Source organism: Salvelinus fontinalis, chromosome 26 (genome assembly GCF_029448725.1).
Source record: "Salvelinus fontinalis isolate EN_2023a chromosome 26, ASM2944872v1, whole genome shotgun sequence".
NCBI lineage: Eukaryota > Metazoa > Chordata > Actinopteri > Salmoniformes > Salmonidae > Salvelinus > Salvelinus fontinalis.
The window spans coordinates 21,713,799-21,732,123 of record NC_074690.1 but is presented as its reverse complement, the minus strand read 5'-3'; the positions used below and the strand labels follow the sequence as shown (position 1 = coordinate 21,732,123).

Sequence of the window (18,325 nt, the reverse complement as noted above, 5' to 3'; positions counted from 1 at the left end):
GCTTCCAATGGTCTGAACAGTGATCTCCTGCCAGTTATAGGGTTACTCTAGCTTCCAATGGTCTGAACAGTGATCTCCTGTCAGTTATAGGGTTACTCTAGCTTCAAATCAATAAACCGCAAATGGGCAACTTATTCCAATTTCTCTCACACACACACACACAGCTTATACCAGCATGGCTTTGTAGTTATCAAAACACTTTGTACAGACAGGTAACAGAGACAGGTTTTTCTTCTTACCTTATCTGTTTACACTGTGTGTGGTTTATCCCAATGTAACACCGTGTGTGGTTTATCCCAATGTAACACCGTGTGTGGTTTATCCCAATGTAACACCGTGTGTGGTTTATCCCAATGTAACACCGTGTGTGGTTTATCCCAATGTAACACCGTGTGTGGTTTATCCCAATGTAACACCGTGTGTGGTTTATCCCAAAGTAACACTGTGTGGTACAGTATATACTGTAGCTAATCACCTGTATGAAACTATTTAGGAAAATAGACATTAGACAGACACTATCTCCCTCAGGGACCGGATTGTGGACTCTTGCCTGAGACATTGAAAGAGCTTAAAATAATTGTACCTGCACAATATATAGGACTCTCAAGTTAGACACAGTACTTTGTATTCCAAACACATATGTATATTTTTTTATCCATTTTCATACACCCTCACACCACGGAAATGGTGGAAATGTTGATATTTCTATACAGAGAATGGATGATAGGATACATTTGATGTGTCTTTCTGTATGGTGGGCACAGGAGAATTGGCTGAGGCTAAAATGCAAAGTACACTAGGAAAGTGAACGTAGCAGAGCCGGGAACACAGTATGTTGTACTTAGCCTACTACAGTTAAATGTGTCTGCCAGTACCTGTGAGGCTATGTACTTCTCCATTGTGTTGTCCATGATCCTGGGCTGGCCCATCATAGGAATACTGCTGACCACACTCTCCTCCGGCGGGATCTCATTCAGCAGGCTCTTCCCTTTGAAGTTCTGCACCACCCCTAGAACCTACACTCACAGCCACGGCAGAGACAAAGGAAAAGAGAGAGAGAGAGAGAGAGAGAGAGAGGGTGAGGAAGAGCGAGGGAAAGAGCAAAAGAGAGATAGAGAGACCGAGACAGAGAGAGAGACAGAGAGAGAGAGCAGGAAAGAAAAAGAAAAGACAGGACAAAGAGATAAGGAAAGAGATACTGTACAGATATAGGATCTTAATTTGATCACCCTGTGCAGAACATATCTTACGTGTAGTATGAGGTTTAAAAAGGCTTCTGATGTTTTAATTTCCATTTTAAAATGTGAGACTTGATTTTCCCTTACAAAAAATGTATCAACCCCTACAAAAATGTCCATTAATTCACATTTCCTGTTACTGGCATGCTAAAGGATTATTTTCCTGCTGTAGCAAACTGGCTCCTACATCTGTAGTTAGTAAGTAAGTTAGGCGGATATGGAGATAGAGACCCTGTGGCGTTTTTTGCAGAGCAGATTTCCTTTCACTTCTCGTAACAAGGGTTACATAAGTCCTTTTTCCTAAGATAAAGGATTCGCATGACTTGCCCAAAAATATGAATTCAATCAGAGCTGTGTGTGTGTGTGTGTGTGTGTGTGTGTGTGTGTGTGTGTGTGTGTGTGTGTGTGTGTGTGTGTGTGTGTGTCCTCAAGGAGTTCCATCCATTACCAGAGCCCAAACAAGCTTTTTGTATTTGACTACTATCTAAGGCAATGTTCAGACAGATGATATTGGTCTCTGAGTTGCATTTCTCCTCTAAAGGGACTCTTCCATTACCATTACAGGCCAAAGAGCCCCGCAGTCATTTGTTGAATTACATCCCAAATAAATAAATAATACTGTATACGTGGTAGTTATTTTCAGTATGTGTTCAGCGCACTTCCATTATCTCAGCAGGTTGCTGTAGTATGCAGCATAAACACCTGCCTCAGCTTGAGATATGGCATGTTATAAAACTTCAAATGTGGTAATAACCGTTTGTGCGCAAATTGCGATCTCACACCACGGTACTAAATTCTCCAGACACAGGCGTGACTGAACATTGCATGTGAGAGTGGATTAACACAAGCAGGGTACAAGGCATATAGCCAGTGAACAAATATAGTGCACATCAGAGGTAAAAGACATGTGTGCGGTAATGTGAGATACATACAGTATGTTGTGTACACACCCAGAAAGAACACATTCTACATATAAACACATCAAATTTGCTAATCCAATTTTCACGTGAAATAGCTGTTTTCACATGTTCAGTTTAAATTTCAGACGTGAAACCATAATTATAGTTCACATGTTAACGCCACCTATTCACATGGGAGAAGAATAACATTTTCACCTCAGATATGAAATTAGCAGTTTTACATGTTAAAAACATTCACGTGAAATCGGATATGAAGTTACACAAGTGAAAATCTCACTTTCACATGTGGAATTGCAAGTTCACATGTGAAATTCAATCACATTTGAAAATCAAATTCACAGGTCCACATGTAAGAAAACTCCAGATGTGAAAAACACTCACATGTAAAAATCACATTTACAATTTCACATGTGAATAACTTCCACTTGTGATTGTTTTTTACACGTTAACTTTGTGGTGATTCATTTCTGTATGAATATCAAATGAGGAGAGACAAACGTATCACACAAGTCAGAGTTATACTTAAACTGAATCTTTATTAGTGAGAGCTTTGCAATAGCGATGGCTGGTCGACAAATTACCCTCAGATGATTCATTGAGAGCCACAACACAAAGGCTACTGAGATCTTTAATAGCAAAGATCCACCCCCTAGTCTACATAACAAACCACAGATGTTTGGAACGGGTCACAAGGTGAGACTTTTTAAATGAGAAAGGAGTATCCCGTAGCCAGATAGCATTCACTATAAATTATCGTTCAGTTTGGCCCCTAAGACGAGGTTCCGATCTAGTTCCTGGTACTTCATAGCAAAAAAACACCAACTCATCCAATGGCATAAATCAATTGTCAACTCCAGATATGCCCATCTCAAGTTAAACCCCTTCTTGACCCCACTCCTGGACAAGCTCACTGAGAGTAGTGAGCCTCTAGGTCATACACTATCCCAGGACAAGTGCAACATCAGAGATGACATACAATGGTTCCAGACACTACCACACACATCCCCCAATGCCAAAGGAGGGAGTGACTGGCATTGGTACAGACATTGTGGAGACAAGTAATTGGTTCCCCATTAATCACGCCATCCCTTCACGGTTTAAGAATAGGTAAAGATATATTCACATATGAAGACAATGTTCCCTCCTGTCCTCTTTCCTTTCTGATATTCTGCATAGCACCAAGGACATGTAAAATACAAGCCTGACCTCTCCCCTCTCTGGGCCCCAGGTGACTGAGCCCCAGCTGAGGGAAGAAGTGCAACTGCCAACACCAGAGTCTGAAGGAATACATTCTAATAACAAGTATATCATATAAGCATATTATGCAGATAAGACATCTTAATTATCTATGTTACCCAAATAATTCTGATTCTTCCGCTACAACTTGCAATTCCAGATGTAAAAGTGAAACTCTAATTTGCATTTCCATATGCAAGAAAATCCTACTTTCACATGTGGAATTGCAAGTTCACATATGGAGTTGAAATAATGTTATTCTCCACACTTGAAAAGATGGCGTTAACATGTTGCAGTTGCAATGTTTTTACTGGTGGAATTTGGGTGACCACATCTAAAAATCCCAAATGCGGGACAAGGGAACGATTTTACGGGACATTCGTGGAACAGGAGAGAATATATTGTTTTAGAGCAGGTTAAATTTAAAAAGTTTTGAGCTAAAAAAAAAAATCTGATAACGTGATTATATAAAACACCTCCCTCTTTCCTGCAATTTTCCCTATCTTTTGTTATGTTACCCTGGGCTTTGCTTTCACTGTCTTTTTTCCAGTTGCATGTTTTGGCACATTCATTCCAGCAGCATAGCACCCTGTATCCCACTGCTGGTTTACCTCTGATGCTAAGCAGGGTTGGTACTGGTCAGTCCCTAGATGGGAGACCAGATGCTGCTGGAAGTGGTGAAAATAAATGAGGGATCAAAACATTTTTAAAATGTCTGACTTTCAATCACAAAAACATTTATGGGAATTGTTCACACGTGTCCCGAAAACCATATTATTATTTTTTCAAGTTTTCACACCTGCGCTTTCTTGCTGATAATGCGTGATATGCGTCTGCTAGCCTGTGATTTGGTCTCAGAAATCCCATGCTGGTCCATAGCCACGTATCCCCTTTCCCCATTCAGTCTAGTTAACTAGGCCATACTAGGTTAGTGTCCTGAATGGAACCCTATGCTCTACATTGTGCACTACGTCTGACCAGGGCCCATAATGTAGTTTATCATTTGGGACAGAGCCTAGCACAACCCTCCACCTCTCTTCTACCCAGGGAAAAACTACACTACAACTCTCCATCTATGCTGGAAAAAATGTATGATTTGCTAGTCTTTGAAGATAAGTATGTGCTAGTAGTAATATGGAGTTGTTGAGGACAAACATGTTAGCTACAGTATGAGCAACAACCTAGCGCTAATGTATCTACACCCAATTTGTAATCCACAACCAGTTCAGCTAGATTTCTCCACCGAATAGTGCTCTGAAATCTGAGAAACGCTTGTTCATACTCAATCTATTAAGAAACACACCATAGAATAACATTGTATTGCAGAGATATCACAGGAATCCACTCATACAGGAGCTCACTTGAACTGTCCTAAACAGCTCCACATGGCCCCACTGCATTCATCTGACCCAATTAGCCAGCCATACGAGGAAGAAAACCCTTGAGCCTTTGCCAGGGATATGCAGGGTTTCCATCAACATCTAGATAGTTAAATAAGGATCACGGTAGCAGATTCATGATCAGATGGTCGTCACAAGCTACCATAGCCACAAAGTCATAAACCCTGACTATTTCGATAATTTATCTTCTTAAAATGTGATTATTAACATAACCCTAACTGTAACCATAACCTTAACCACAATGCTAACTTCATGCCTAACCTTAAATGAAGAACAAAAAGCTCATTTTTGTTTTCATGAATATAGCCAAGATCAGTGCTTAGGGGCAACTTCCACCTACATCTGGTTGTTATCCCTGGCCATTCTCCTCTAAAATAGGAGCCTTGTGGCAATATGAAACATGGGTAACCTGTGCCACCTAGGAGATGGTGAGAGAGAAGGGACACAGGCAAGCACAGGGTAATATTCATTTAGTTTCAAATTGAATACACCCCAGGCAGATACACACGTATACTTGTCTGACTCAGTGATACCTGGGGAACCTATTAAAGTTCATAAATTCATCAAGACTAAAATATAAAGCACATCTTTCCATTATGTTCCCTTCTGGATTCTTCAGATTGAATATAAAACTCCATAAATCCATCTGGTATGTACCGGTACTCTGATGTTTGGTAGTTGTGGTTGTTCGACATATCAACATTGAAAACACCTGATGCCCCCATCATCTATCCAAATGACTTTTCCCTTAATGTTGGCAGCATGGGGAAATGATTTTGCACCGTCTGTGGCTTTTGAAAGACTTGGACAGGGATTTGACACGGCCTCACAACACAGAGAAAAACACTGGTCCAAACAAGTCTATCGGTCAAAGGGGGAGATAACAAGATCCAATTCATCTAATATAAAATATTCATAGAGCCTTCTTTTCTATTGCCTCACCAATGTAAGTTCAAGAACAGAATTACTCTTCACTTTTTCTTGCAAATGAATATACAGTATGTAGATGACTTGACTTGGACCAAAAAAAAGTAATGACGGCGTGATCATATTTTAGATTAAAATGAAAGAAATTGTGAGACTGCATAAAATTATTTATAAAATGATTTATGTAGCAAATACAAAACAAACACTTGTACAGAGTTAAAACAACAAGCATATACATTTGAAAATGTCGAGGGCCTCATCATGATGAGTATGTGTAAAAAACGTAATATGTACAGTGAGGGAAAAAAGTATTTGATCCCCTGCTGATTTTGTACGTTTTCTCACTGACAAAGAAATGATCAGTCTATAATTTGAATGGTAGGTTTATTTCCCTCATTTAAAATGCAAATCAAATTTATAACATTTTTGACATGCGTTTTTCAGATTTTTGTTGTTGTCATTGTGTCTCTCACTGTTCAAATAAACCTACCATTAAAATTATAGACTGATCATTATCAAATACTTTTTTCCCTCACTGTAATAAGCATGTTATAAGCATGGAACAAATGTGTAATAAGCATGTAATAAGCAGTAATAAACATGTAATAAGCAGTAATACACATGTAATAAACATGTAATACACATGTAATAAGTATGTTATAAGCATGTAATAAACATGAGTATGTAATGAGCATGTAACAGGATTTAACAAACACATTCACAGAACTGATCCTTTTATCTTTAAACAGAAGTCTCTTTAAACAGAAGTCTCTAGTATAAAGACATTGGTTCACTCACCATGAAGACTGCTATTGCCCCTCCGATGATGAACCCGGCGATGACGTCACACCAGTGGTTGCGGTACTCCACTACCCTGTTGATTCCTGTGAGGAAGGCCAGACACATAAGTCCCAGAGATAGGAGTGGCTTGGCCAGCTTGGTCCCCTTGGCCTTCACTTTTAACGTGATGTACATCTGCAGCAGGGAGACAAACACACACACAACAGTACTCAGTTTGATAGTATGTTAAGTGTTGTCATGACGTTGGCCTGAGTGGGGGAGGTTTTATGACCCCCATAAATAACTTTCCCCTTTTTCCTCTCTCTACTTTACCGATGTGACTATTGAAAATCCCTTTGTTAACATTGAGAGAGAGTCTGGTGACATCAAAAGATGGGAACAGAACCATATTTCGGCAATCCAACCAGCTGACAATATGCGTTGGTACTAAATGAATATGATGCCAGATCAGTTGGCGTCTGAGATGTTATTCCTGATGATAGGACGACAAACTGTATCTTGGAAAGCCTACACATTATAGTTATCAGATTCACATGGAATTGTTGTGCAATTTAAATGTTTAAATGTGAAACTATTTGTGAAAAGTTTAAATGTAATTTTAGCTTCCAAATGAGAGAATTGGGTTTTCATGAGTGAACTATGCTCAACTCAGTGGCCCTGCCCATGTGAACAGACATTGGTTATAAACTATGAAACACGCCCTTCTCTCCCTTCCTATATAAGCCCTTGACGAAAATGTAACTTCCTGTTCCAAGGACGTGTGGACTTGAGGTCCCGACGTTGAAAGGACAAAGACCACCTACAGAACTAAGCCAACCTCAGCAAGAATCTAACGAAATTAGCATCGAATTTCAATGTGAAGGTGACAACCTACACGCCGGAAGGATGAATTCCGACTATACCAGCCAGAATATAGCATGAGCATATAGCATGGCAACTTGGTATGAACTTTGAACTCTTATTCACTAAAGAAGTGATACCTCCTAGCCGTCGTGTTAGTGCAGCAACTGTAGACGTGGGCTAGGAGAGGACGGACAGAGTAACTGTTCTACCACACGACGACGGTACTACCAAGTAATCCATTCTACCACGCTCCAATTCACCACTAGACATTCTTCAGAGGACCAGAGATCCATTAAGGACAAACAGGCCTTCCATCGACGACCAATCTACCGAAGCGCAGCTCAGAGTAAATATTTATTGCATTCTCCTTTTTCAAATGGGCGGTTATTTAGAATGCATAAGATTCTGTATTTACGGTAGCATAGCTTCTCCCTTTGTTACTCAGTCTTCCCGCTATTTCACTCAAACCCAACCCCCTCTCTTTGTGTAACCAGCCGTTGTACCTGGTGGACGGAACAGATACGTTTTCTTTATGACATAATTTGTAATCAATGTATGATCCATTCTGTGTGATTATTTAGGTATTTAGTAAATAAATAATTAAACCAAATTTAGCATTGCTGATTCAACTTTTCAGCCAGGGTTCGTGAAGATAACCAAGAATTTACAACTTTCAGATGAGACTGAATAAAGTGACGATTAAATATTGACTGCTATTGATGTAAAAGATTTCTAGGTCTTTAAGAGTTTATTCGGAAGATAACAGCACTATAAACATTATTTTGTGGTGCACCGACTTTCTAGTTAATTATGTTCACCTGATTAGCTTAATCAGGTAATATTAATTACAGAGAAATAATTTTATAGAATAGCATGTCATATCACTTAATCCGGCATAGGCAAATACACGACAGTGTGTAAGGGGGAGATGCTCAAGGGTAATTTGCAATAAGCATGAATTATTAAGAGTTCATCACATTTTTGGGAGGGCTTATAATTTTCAACTATAAGATAATTGGTCGCGTTCAAGATCCTCAAATCAGTGATGCATTGTGGATAAATTGTGACTGACCTACAAATAATAATGAGTAGTTATTAACGAAGTAAGGTGATTTGTTGATCAGTCAGTTGCGACTCGCCTGCAATGCCGGCTGCAATGTCGAACAAGCCCATTGTCTCTGTAGTTCATTTGCTGAAAGAAAGGTACTATTGCTGAATCTGCCACTAAAGGTTAACATTTTAAATGATTTTGCAGTTTCAATTTAGTTGGAGATGAGAGGAAACTTTTGCTCCAGTAACATTTGGAAACGACTTGCTGCATCATTGTTTCTGCCTTTCCAGCTCACCTCCAGTCCTTCGCTCCTTTAGCAACCAGCACTACTCTAGCGATAACCCTGGAAATAATTAAGCGAATAGAAACTGTCTTCTAAGCATTCCAAAGTTATTCTGGACACATCAGCCACTCATCTATGGTAGAGTTAAAGTTAATTCGCCCCGAAGCCCCATGTTAAATAGAGGTCCAATTTCTTTGAGAGAAACGTGCATTCGGAAAGTATTCAGACCCCTTGAATTTTTACACATTGGTTACATTACAGCCTTATTCTAAAATGGATGGAATTGTTTTTCGACCCCATCAACTTACACACAATAGCCCATAATGACAAAGCAAAAAAAAAAGAATCTCAAATTAATCACAAAACCCCCCCCTGAAATATCACATTTACATAAGTATTCAGACCCTTTACTCAGTACTTTGTTGAAGCACCTTTGGCAGCGATTAAAGCCTTGAGTCTTCTTGGATATGGCACTACAAGCTTGGCACACCTGTATTTGGGGAGTTTCTCCCATTCTTCTTTGCATATCCTCTCAAGCTCTGTCAAGTTGGATGGGGAGCTGCGCAGCTACAGTATTTATAAGTCCGGGCTCTGGCTGGGCCACTCAAGGAAATTCAAAGACTTGTCCCAAAGCCACTCTTTGCTGTGTGCTTAGGGTCGTTGTCCTGTTGGAAGGTGAACCTTTGCCCCAGTCTGAGTTCCTGAGGGCTCTGGAGCAGATTTTCATCAAGGATCTCCCTGTACTTTGCTCCATTCATCTTTCCCTAGATCCTGACTAGTCTCTCAACCCCTGCCGCTGAAAAACCTCCCCACATCATGATGCTGCCACCACCATGCTTCAAGGTAGGGATGGTATTGGCCAGGTGATGAGGAGTGCCTGGTATTCTCCAGACGTGATGCTTGGCATTCAGGCCAAACAGTTCAATCTTGGTTTCATCAGACCAGAGAATCTTGTTTCTTATGGTCTGAGAATTGTTTAGGCACCTTTTAGCAAACTTCAACCGGGCTGTCATGTGCCTTTTACTGAGGAGTGGCTTCCGTCTGGCCACTCTACCATAAAGGCCTTTGGTCGAGTGCTGCAGAGATGGTTGTCCTTTTCGAAGTTTCTCCCATCTCCACAGAGGAACTCTGGAGCTCTGTCAGAGTGACCATCGGATTCTTGGTGACCTCCCTGACCAAGACTCTTCTCTCCCGATTGCTCAGTTTGGCCGGGCGGCCAGCTCTAGGAAGAGTCTTGGTGGTTCCAAACTTCTTCCATTTAAGAATGATGGAGGCCACTGTGTTCTTGGGGAACTTCAATGCTGCAGAAATGTTTTGGTATCCTTCCCCAGATCTGTGCCTCGAAACAATCCTGTCTCGGAGCTCTACAGACAATTCCTTCAACCTCATGGATTGGTTTCTGCTCTGACGTGCATTGTCAACTGTGGGACCTTATATAAACAGGGGTGTGCCTTTCCAAATCATGTCCAATCAATTAAATTTACCATAGGTGGGCTTCAATCAAGTTGTAGAAACACCGCAAGGATGATCAGAGGAAAGAGGATTCACCTCAGCTCAATTTCGAGTCTCATAGCAAAGGGTCTGAATACCTATGTAAATAAGCAGTGATGCACCGATATGACATTTTTGGCCGATACCTATATCCGATATTTTCCTTGCGAAAAATACCAATACAGATAACCGATATTTAATATTTTAGCGGCCTTTTAAGCATTCTAGTACAGTTAAATAGTTAACACACACACATGGACGCAGCGGTCTAAGGCACTGCATGAGGTGTCACTACAGTCCCTGGTTCCAATCCAGGTTGTATCACATCTGGCCGTGATTGGGAGTCCCATAGGGTGGTGCACAATTGGCCCACAGCGTCTGGGTTTGGCCGGGGTAGGCCGTCATTGTAAATAAGAATTTGTTCTTAACTGACTTGTCTAGATAAATAAAGGTTGCACACACCACACTGACCAAAAAGTTATTTTGTTGGCATTACGCATGTCCCTATTACAAATAAAACATCATCAAAACCTATTTCTTTCACTTACTGTGCTGTTTCGTTGTTCATTTGTTCTGTCATTTCATTCTCAACCAGGATTTCTATGGAATGCCGTTTGGGTCTTTGTGTGTCAAAAAGATACGTGTGAAATTACACTATTTGACGTGTCAAATAAGCTTGTTGATAAATCAGGACCTGAATATGACTGCACGTCACATAATAATTTAACGTGTTCATACATTTTTTACGTAGTTTTTACACATTGATTACACTATCACCCGTATTTCATATGTCACAACGATTCATCGATACGTATGCTATGATGCTGGTAAAGTCGTCTAGCGCACAAACAGTGCTGGTCATGGATGAAAACAATGTTCTTCCCCAAAAACATAGCAAAACGACATAATCTGTTTCAGTAGCTATAGTTAGCTAGCTAACTAAATAGCTAGGTGTCATCATCTAAAATAACCCTAATTTATAAGACAGTTCTTATGTGATTAATGGTGGTCGGACCCATCTATGTGAAGCTAGCCACAATAAGGATTAGCCACAATAGTGGACTTTGCCGTTAGCCTTCAAAATAAAAGTATGTAATTGACAGTGATGCAAATGAATACAAATAGTAGAATTATGCCATAATTGAATAGATCACGCTAAACGAGGTTGGAATGTGTCATATAAAATCAACAAAAGACGATAATTTGTTAATTTGACAAAAATCTGTTGAAATCACACTGGATGTATTAGACTTTAGAATTGCATTGGGGGCATACTTATTTCACTGTACAGCCTTACCTATGGATTGTGGATCAATGACGTGGGATATCAGTCTACACAGTGACACCCAGAGAACATGGGATATCAGTCTACTCAATACCCAAGCTATTTTTACCAACGTCCTCCACAGAGTTATCAGACTCCAAAACATCCATGCAGTATTGTTTTTCCTTTGGAATAGTGTTCAATACACATAGGTTGACAATAAATGTGGCTCAATTCACAGTTGTTTCAGAGTCCCACAATAAGAGCTACGACGTGACCTCCCTGACCAAGACACTTCTCCCCCGATTGCTCGTCATATCTCTTATTGTGGGACTCTGCATTATAAAAAATATATATTTTTCATATGTTTAAAAAATAAACTGTTTTAGTGTGGGTGAAAACAACCAGGTTCTATTTTGTTTGGAGTCTGATAACTCTGTGGAGGACGTTGGGAAAAAATAGCTTGGGTATTGAGTAGACTGATATGCCATTTCATTGATCCCAAATCCTTACGTAAAGCTGTACAGTGCAATATGAATGTCAATACACACCATAGGCTGACTGGGGAGGTGATTTCACAGTCCCGTGTTAAGAGCTACAACGCTAATATTTAAGTAACTCTTCACAGTCGTGTTATGTGCGTATCACAGAATAGACTGATACCCCATTTCACTGCTTCACATTCTAACCTTGTTTGAAATTATCTAGTCTAAATATGGCATGAATCCACAAATTGTAACCTTCTGCATCACTTTCAATGAGGTACTTTCCTTTTGAAGGCAAACTGCAAATTCCACTATTGTGCCCAATCCTTAGTGTGGCTAGCTTCACAACACATAAGATGGTCCGGTCGAGCCTCACTAGCCAGATGAAGCTAGCTGGCTGCTTACAACATTAGCTTTGGGCAACAGGGTTAAGTAGCTGGCTAGCTATTTATTTTCATGAACTGAAGTTCAATTTCAATAGGCGAACAACAAGTGGCTACCTAGCTAATACTTCCTAAATCATTGCTAAGAATAATGAACATGACTGCAGTTTCTACTGGTTATTGTTTTCAGGCTGGTTGTATTGGTGCTAGCTAGGTACCAAGCTAAAGCTAGCTAGCTAGCCCAGAAGTTGCGTCAAACAAATAATGCTTAATTACTAACGCGATATTGTAAACGCATCATTCGTGGCCAGTGTTTGCCGTTTGTACAGCTATGACAGTGCTACTGATAGTGGTGGCTTCCACGTGCAAATTCAGAACACACAACATTCTATAATAGAACTGTGTTATTTTACATGTCAAATTAAAAGCTTATTTAACGTGTCAAATAGTGTTATTGTCAAATAGTGTTATTTGACGTGTATATTTTTTGACACGCAAAGACCCAAATGGCATTCCATAGTATGTCGTGAAGCTAATAGCAGTGACGCTATTACTGTGTAACTCCGGTAAGGCAACATCTGAAAAATAGAGCACTTGGTAGTGTGTACCGGTGCTCGACCAGTCGCGAAAGCCAACATCGCTCACGCCAGAGAATGGTTGATTGTCAAGGGCAAGGAATTCCATTATCTTGGCGTTAATGGATTTCACCATTGAGTTGTCTCGCTGAAATTTTCTTACTCCTTCAAATGACTGCTCGACTTGTTGACTGCTCAATCCACACAGCAGACATTGTGGGCCAGGTTAGGAAAGCTGTGTTGCACGTGTGGCGCAACATTTTATGTGGCGTCATTACGTCATGTACCTACGTTATATAGGTATATCGGTTTTACACATAGGCTTTAAACCAGACATCGGGCCGACCCCGATGTTGGCATTTTAGCTAATATCGTCAGATTCCGATATGTTCACCGATATATCGTGCATCCCTATAAATAAGGTATTTTTATTTTATTTAAAAAACCTGTTTTCGCTTTGTCATTATGAAGTACTGTGTATAGATTTGATAAAGTTGTAACGTAACAAAATGTAGAAAAAGTCAAGGGGTATGAATACTTTCCGAATGCACTGTATATTGTGGCAACACTAGAGTAACATGTCTATCCAACTGAGACTAATTAAATATGGCACTTCCCAAGAAACTTACAGTACAGTGCGGGCATACATTTTTGCTATGTGTGTGGCTGTGATTCCTGCGGAGGGAAAAAACGAAACCTTGATGTTAGTCTGCTAGTACCACCATTGCCATACTCTTACCAACTGAGCCACACAGATCAGACCATTTTCCACTAACCTCCAAGGTTCCATTATCATTAACTGTTATCGTTTCTGAAAAGCATGCCCACCAAACTGATGTGTCTAGCCTCTACCCTCAGACTTCACATACAATCCATTTCTAGGAGAGAAACATCCAAATCTTAGAGAACTCGCCACTTGAGCTGAATTTGGAAATGAGGGAGCACAGAAGAGGACCGGGTGGTGATGCTGCTGATTTTGCAGCACCCTTCTCCCACCGTCTTCAGAGAGGAAGCTCTTCAATAAGAACTAATTTGATCAAAGCGCTCAATACCAGTGACATCAACAACAGCAGCAACCCCTCAAAACATCAACAGGGCATTCTGAGCAGAGCAGAATCCAAGCAGAGCATTCTGCACAGCCTACATCCAACCTTTCATTCAATAGCATAGCAGCAGTACAATGTAGGCCCGGGGTGAAAAGCCATGGGCCTATCTTTCTAAATAACAACTGTATACAATTAGGTTCTAAATCTGAACTAAACAGGTAGTCACCACAGAGATATTGCACAACGGTCTACTCAGATCTCCCTTTAAATGAACATAATTTAGCTGTTCAAAAAGTAGTCAAGTCAAACATCTTTCCAATGGAACTTCTCAGTCTCATAAACATCAAATTAATAGGCAAACATTAACATTCTGAAATCCATTCAGAATTTCATAGCAATGAGCTCGCTTTGGTCAAATCAGGGAATATTTTCTATTCTCAAATGTTAAAGAGGTACCAGCAGAGTCAGTTTAAGAAAAAGAAAATATTTACCAAGTAGGCTAAAATAAAAAGTAACACAATAAGAATAACAATAACGAGGCTAATGTAAATTGTCCGGTGGCAATTTTTATGAATTGTTCAGCAGTCATTAGACTTGGGCTTGGGGTTAGAAGCTGTTGAGGACCGCTTGCCGTGCGGTAGCAGAGAAAACAGTCTATAACTTGGGTGACTGGTGTCTGACAATTTTATAGGCTTTCCTCTGACACCGTCTATTATATAGGTCCTGGATGCGGTGCTCAGTGTAGATTGAGAGCCGGTGTAGATTGGCTACAAACTGTCTTTAGTAGTACATTTGGCGTAGTCTGCAGGGTGAGAAACGTATAGTTAGCATGACATCCCCCACTTCACACTATGTACGGTATAATAGCAAACTGTGGTGTAATAATACCATCATACATCATCCCTAATAACAAACAAACAAAAACGGTGACTTCTCCAAATTGCATCCCTGATTTACCGCTGTGTAGAGTGCGGCATAGACACTGAGCGCCGCCTCTTTGGAGGGGAAGGATTTGCGGGCGTGCATGATGTCATCCTCGTTGCCCGTGCACGCCCCCTGTTGGTTGACGAAGCGGGCGGTCTGCACGCAGCCCAGGGCCGTGTAGTTGGGCTTACACACCGTCAGGAAGTGGGGGGACAGGTTCCCCGTCACCACTTGGCCCGCGTTCACAAATATGTCAGTGGAGAAAAGGCCAAAAGCGTACACACCTGGAGAGGGGGGGGGAGAAATAGAGAAAGCGAGAGAGAGCGAGAGAGAGAGAGAGAAAGAACGGGGGTAGAGACAGTGAGAGAAAGAGACAAAGGCGGGAGAGAGACAGAGAGAAAGGAGGGGCAGAAAGAGGGAGATTGATGAGGACATCAACAAAGGTCAGAGGTGAGGAAGTGAAGAGACAGAGTGATCAACCACTGTGTCTTATGAGTCACAGACTACTGATGAGCACCATGTAATTATCTTGTCTAGACTATAGTCCTTCACCTTGAATGTGTCCTTTGATGCGTTGATGGTGCAACACTAATCCAGATAAAATAAACAAACAATTGCTAAATGCTTGACTGCAGTTTATGATTATTCTCAAAAGTGAGATGACAAACTACTAGTCATTGAGCTGAGAATCTATTTAACTTAACTACCCAAAGATCTTTAAAATCTCTAAATGAGTGGTAAGAACAAGACAGGATGGTAGTGGGTTTCCATTTACTACTAGGTCTGACACATTTACTTCTAAGCCTGTCATTGCAAGAAAATCAGGTTGGACACACTTAAGGCCAGAGGGTTACACTGGAAATGTGCTTCCTGTCCTATAAGCTGCCACTGGCCAAGACTACATGGTCTATCTGAGGAAATACTCAGAGTCTCACAGTCACTGCAAAAACCAGAGGAGGCTGATAGGAGGAGCTATATGAGGATGGGCTCATTAGGAATGGAATAAAAACAGTAACAAACACAGCAAACATATGGAATCCACATGTTTGACTCAATTCCCATTATTACATTCCAGCCATTACAATGAGTCCGAGCCCATCCTCCTACAGCTCCTCCCACCAGCATCCTCTGGTCAAATATAACACCTCTGTTCATTTTAGGGCTGACTCCACTTAGTTGACTGGACGATTGTTTGGCCGATAGGCTGTTGGTCGACCGAGATTTATTAAGTCGAGTAGTAGCAATCTTTTTTTGTTGTTGCATGGTGCACAAGATACCTGTCTGATTTGCGACTGTCTCAGTCTATGCACGCAGCCCCCCTACTGTCTATGCACGCAGCCCCCCTACTGTCTATGCACGCAGCCCCCCTACTGTCTATGCACGCAGCCCCCCTACTGTCTATGCACGCAGCCCTCCTACTGTCTATGCACGCAGCCCTCCTACTGTCTATGCACGCAGCCCTCCTACTGTCTATGCACGCAGCCCTCCTACTGTCTATGCAGGCGGCCCCCCTACTGTCTATGCACGCGGCCCCCCTACTGTCTATGCACGCGGCCCCCCTACTGTTTATGCACGCGGCCCCCCTACTGTCTATGCACGCGGCCCTCCTACTGTCTATGCACGCGGCCCTCCTACTGTCTATGCACGCGGCCCTCCTACTGTCTATGCACGCGGCCCTCCTACTGTCTATGCACGCGGCCCTCCTACTGTCTATGCACGCGGCCCCCCTACTGTCTATGCACGCGGCCCCCCTACTGTCTATGCACGCGGCCCCCCTACTGTCTATGCAGGCGGCCCCCCTACTGTCTATGCAGGCGGCCCCCCTACTGTCTATGCAGGCAGCCCCCCTACTGTCTATGCAGGCAGCCCTCCTACTGTCTATGCAGGCAGCCCCCCTACTGTCTATGCAGGCAGCCCCCCTACTGTCTATGCAGGCAGCCCCCCTACTGTCTATGCAGGCAGCCCCCCTACTGTCTATGCAGGCAGCCCCCCTACTGTCTATGCAGGCAGCCCCCCTACTGTCTATGCAGGCAGCCCCTCTACTATCTATGCAGGCAGCCCCCCTACTGTCTATGCAGGCAGCCCCCCTACTGTCTATGCACGCAGCCCCCCTACTGTCTATGCAGGCAGCCCCCCTACTGTCTATGCAGGCAGCCCCCCTACTGTCTATGCACGCAGCCCTCCTACTGTCTATGCAGGCAGCCCCCCTACTGTCTATGCAGGCAGCCCCCCTACTGTCTATGCAGGCAGCCCCCCTACTGTCTATGCAGGCAGCCCCCCTACTGTCTATGCAGGCAGCCCCCCTACTGTCTATGCAGGCAGCCCCCCTACTGTCTATGCAGGCAGCCCCCGTACTGTCTATGCAGGCAGCCCCCGTACTGTCTATGCACGCAGCCCTCCTACTGTCTATGCAGGCAGCCCCCCTACTGTCTATGCAGGCAGCCCCCCTACTGTCTATGCAGGCAGCCCCCCTACTGTCTATGCAGGCAGCCCCTCTACTGTCTATGCAGGCAGCCCCTCTACTGTCTATGCAGGCAGCCCCCCTACTGTCTATGCAGGCAGCCCCTCTACTGTCTATGCAGGCAGCCCTCCTACTGTCTATGCACGCAGCCCCCCTACTGTCTATGCACGCAGCCCCCATACTGTCTATGCACGCAGCCCCCCTACTGTCTATGCAGGCAGCCCCCCTACTGTCTATGCAGGCAGCCCCCCTACTGTATATGCACGCAGCCCCCCGACTGTCTATGCACGCAGCCCCCCGACTGTCTATGCACGCAGCCCCCGACTGTCTATGCACGCAGCCCTCCGACTGTCTATGCACGCAGCCCTCCGACTGTCTATGCACGCAGCCCTCCGACTGTCTATGCACGCAGCCCTCCGACTGTCTATGCACGCAGCCCTCCTACTGTCTATGCACGCAGCCCTCCTACTGTCTATGCACGCAGCCCTCCTACTGTCTATGCACGCAGCCCTCCTACTGTCTATGCACGCAGCCCTCCTACTGTCTATGCACGCAGCCCTCCTACTGTCTATGCACGCAGCCCTCCTACTGTCTATGCACGCAGCCCTCCTACTGTCTATGCAGGCAGCCCTCCTACTGTCTATGCAGGCAGCACCCCTACTGTCTATGCAAGCAGCCCCCCTACTGTCTATGCACGCAGCCCTCCTACTGTCTATGCAGGCAGCCCCCCTACTGTCTATGCACGCAGCCCCCCTACTGTCTATGCACGCAGCCCCCCTACTGTCTATGCACGCAGCCCCCCTACTGTCTATGCACGCAGCCCCCCTACTGTCTATGCACGCAGCCCCCCTACTGTCTATGCAGGCAGCCCCCCTACTGTCTATGCACGCAGCCCCCCTACTGTCTATGCACGCAGCCCCCCTACTGTCTATGCAGGCAGCCCCCCTACTGTCTATGCACGCAGCCCTCCTACTGTCTATGCACGCAGCCCCCTTAC

General features: G+C 43.2%; 1 protein-coding gene across 1 annotated transcript in view; it reads right to left on the bottom strand.

Annotated features, from left to right (window-relative positions):
• LOC129823922 (phospholipid phosphatase-related protein type 5-like) overlaps positions 1 to 18,325 on the bottom strand; it is a 44,047-nt gene that overhangs the window by 8,545 nt on the left and 17,177 nt on the right. The window contains exons 3-5 of the mRNA XM_055883040.1: positions 14,901 to 15,151; positions 6,520 to 6,696; positions 876 to 1,016 (exon numbers count right to left, since the gene is read on the bottom strand). Of these exons, the coding sequence (XP_055739015.1) occupies positions 876 to 1,016; positions 6,520 to 6,696; positions 14,901 to 15,151 (569 nt within the window). The remainder of the gene's footprint in view (positions 1 to 875; positions 1,017 to 6,519; positions 6,697 to 14,900; positions 15,152 to 18,325) is intronic.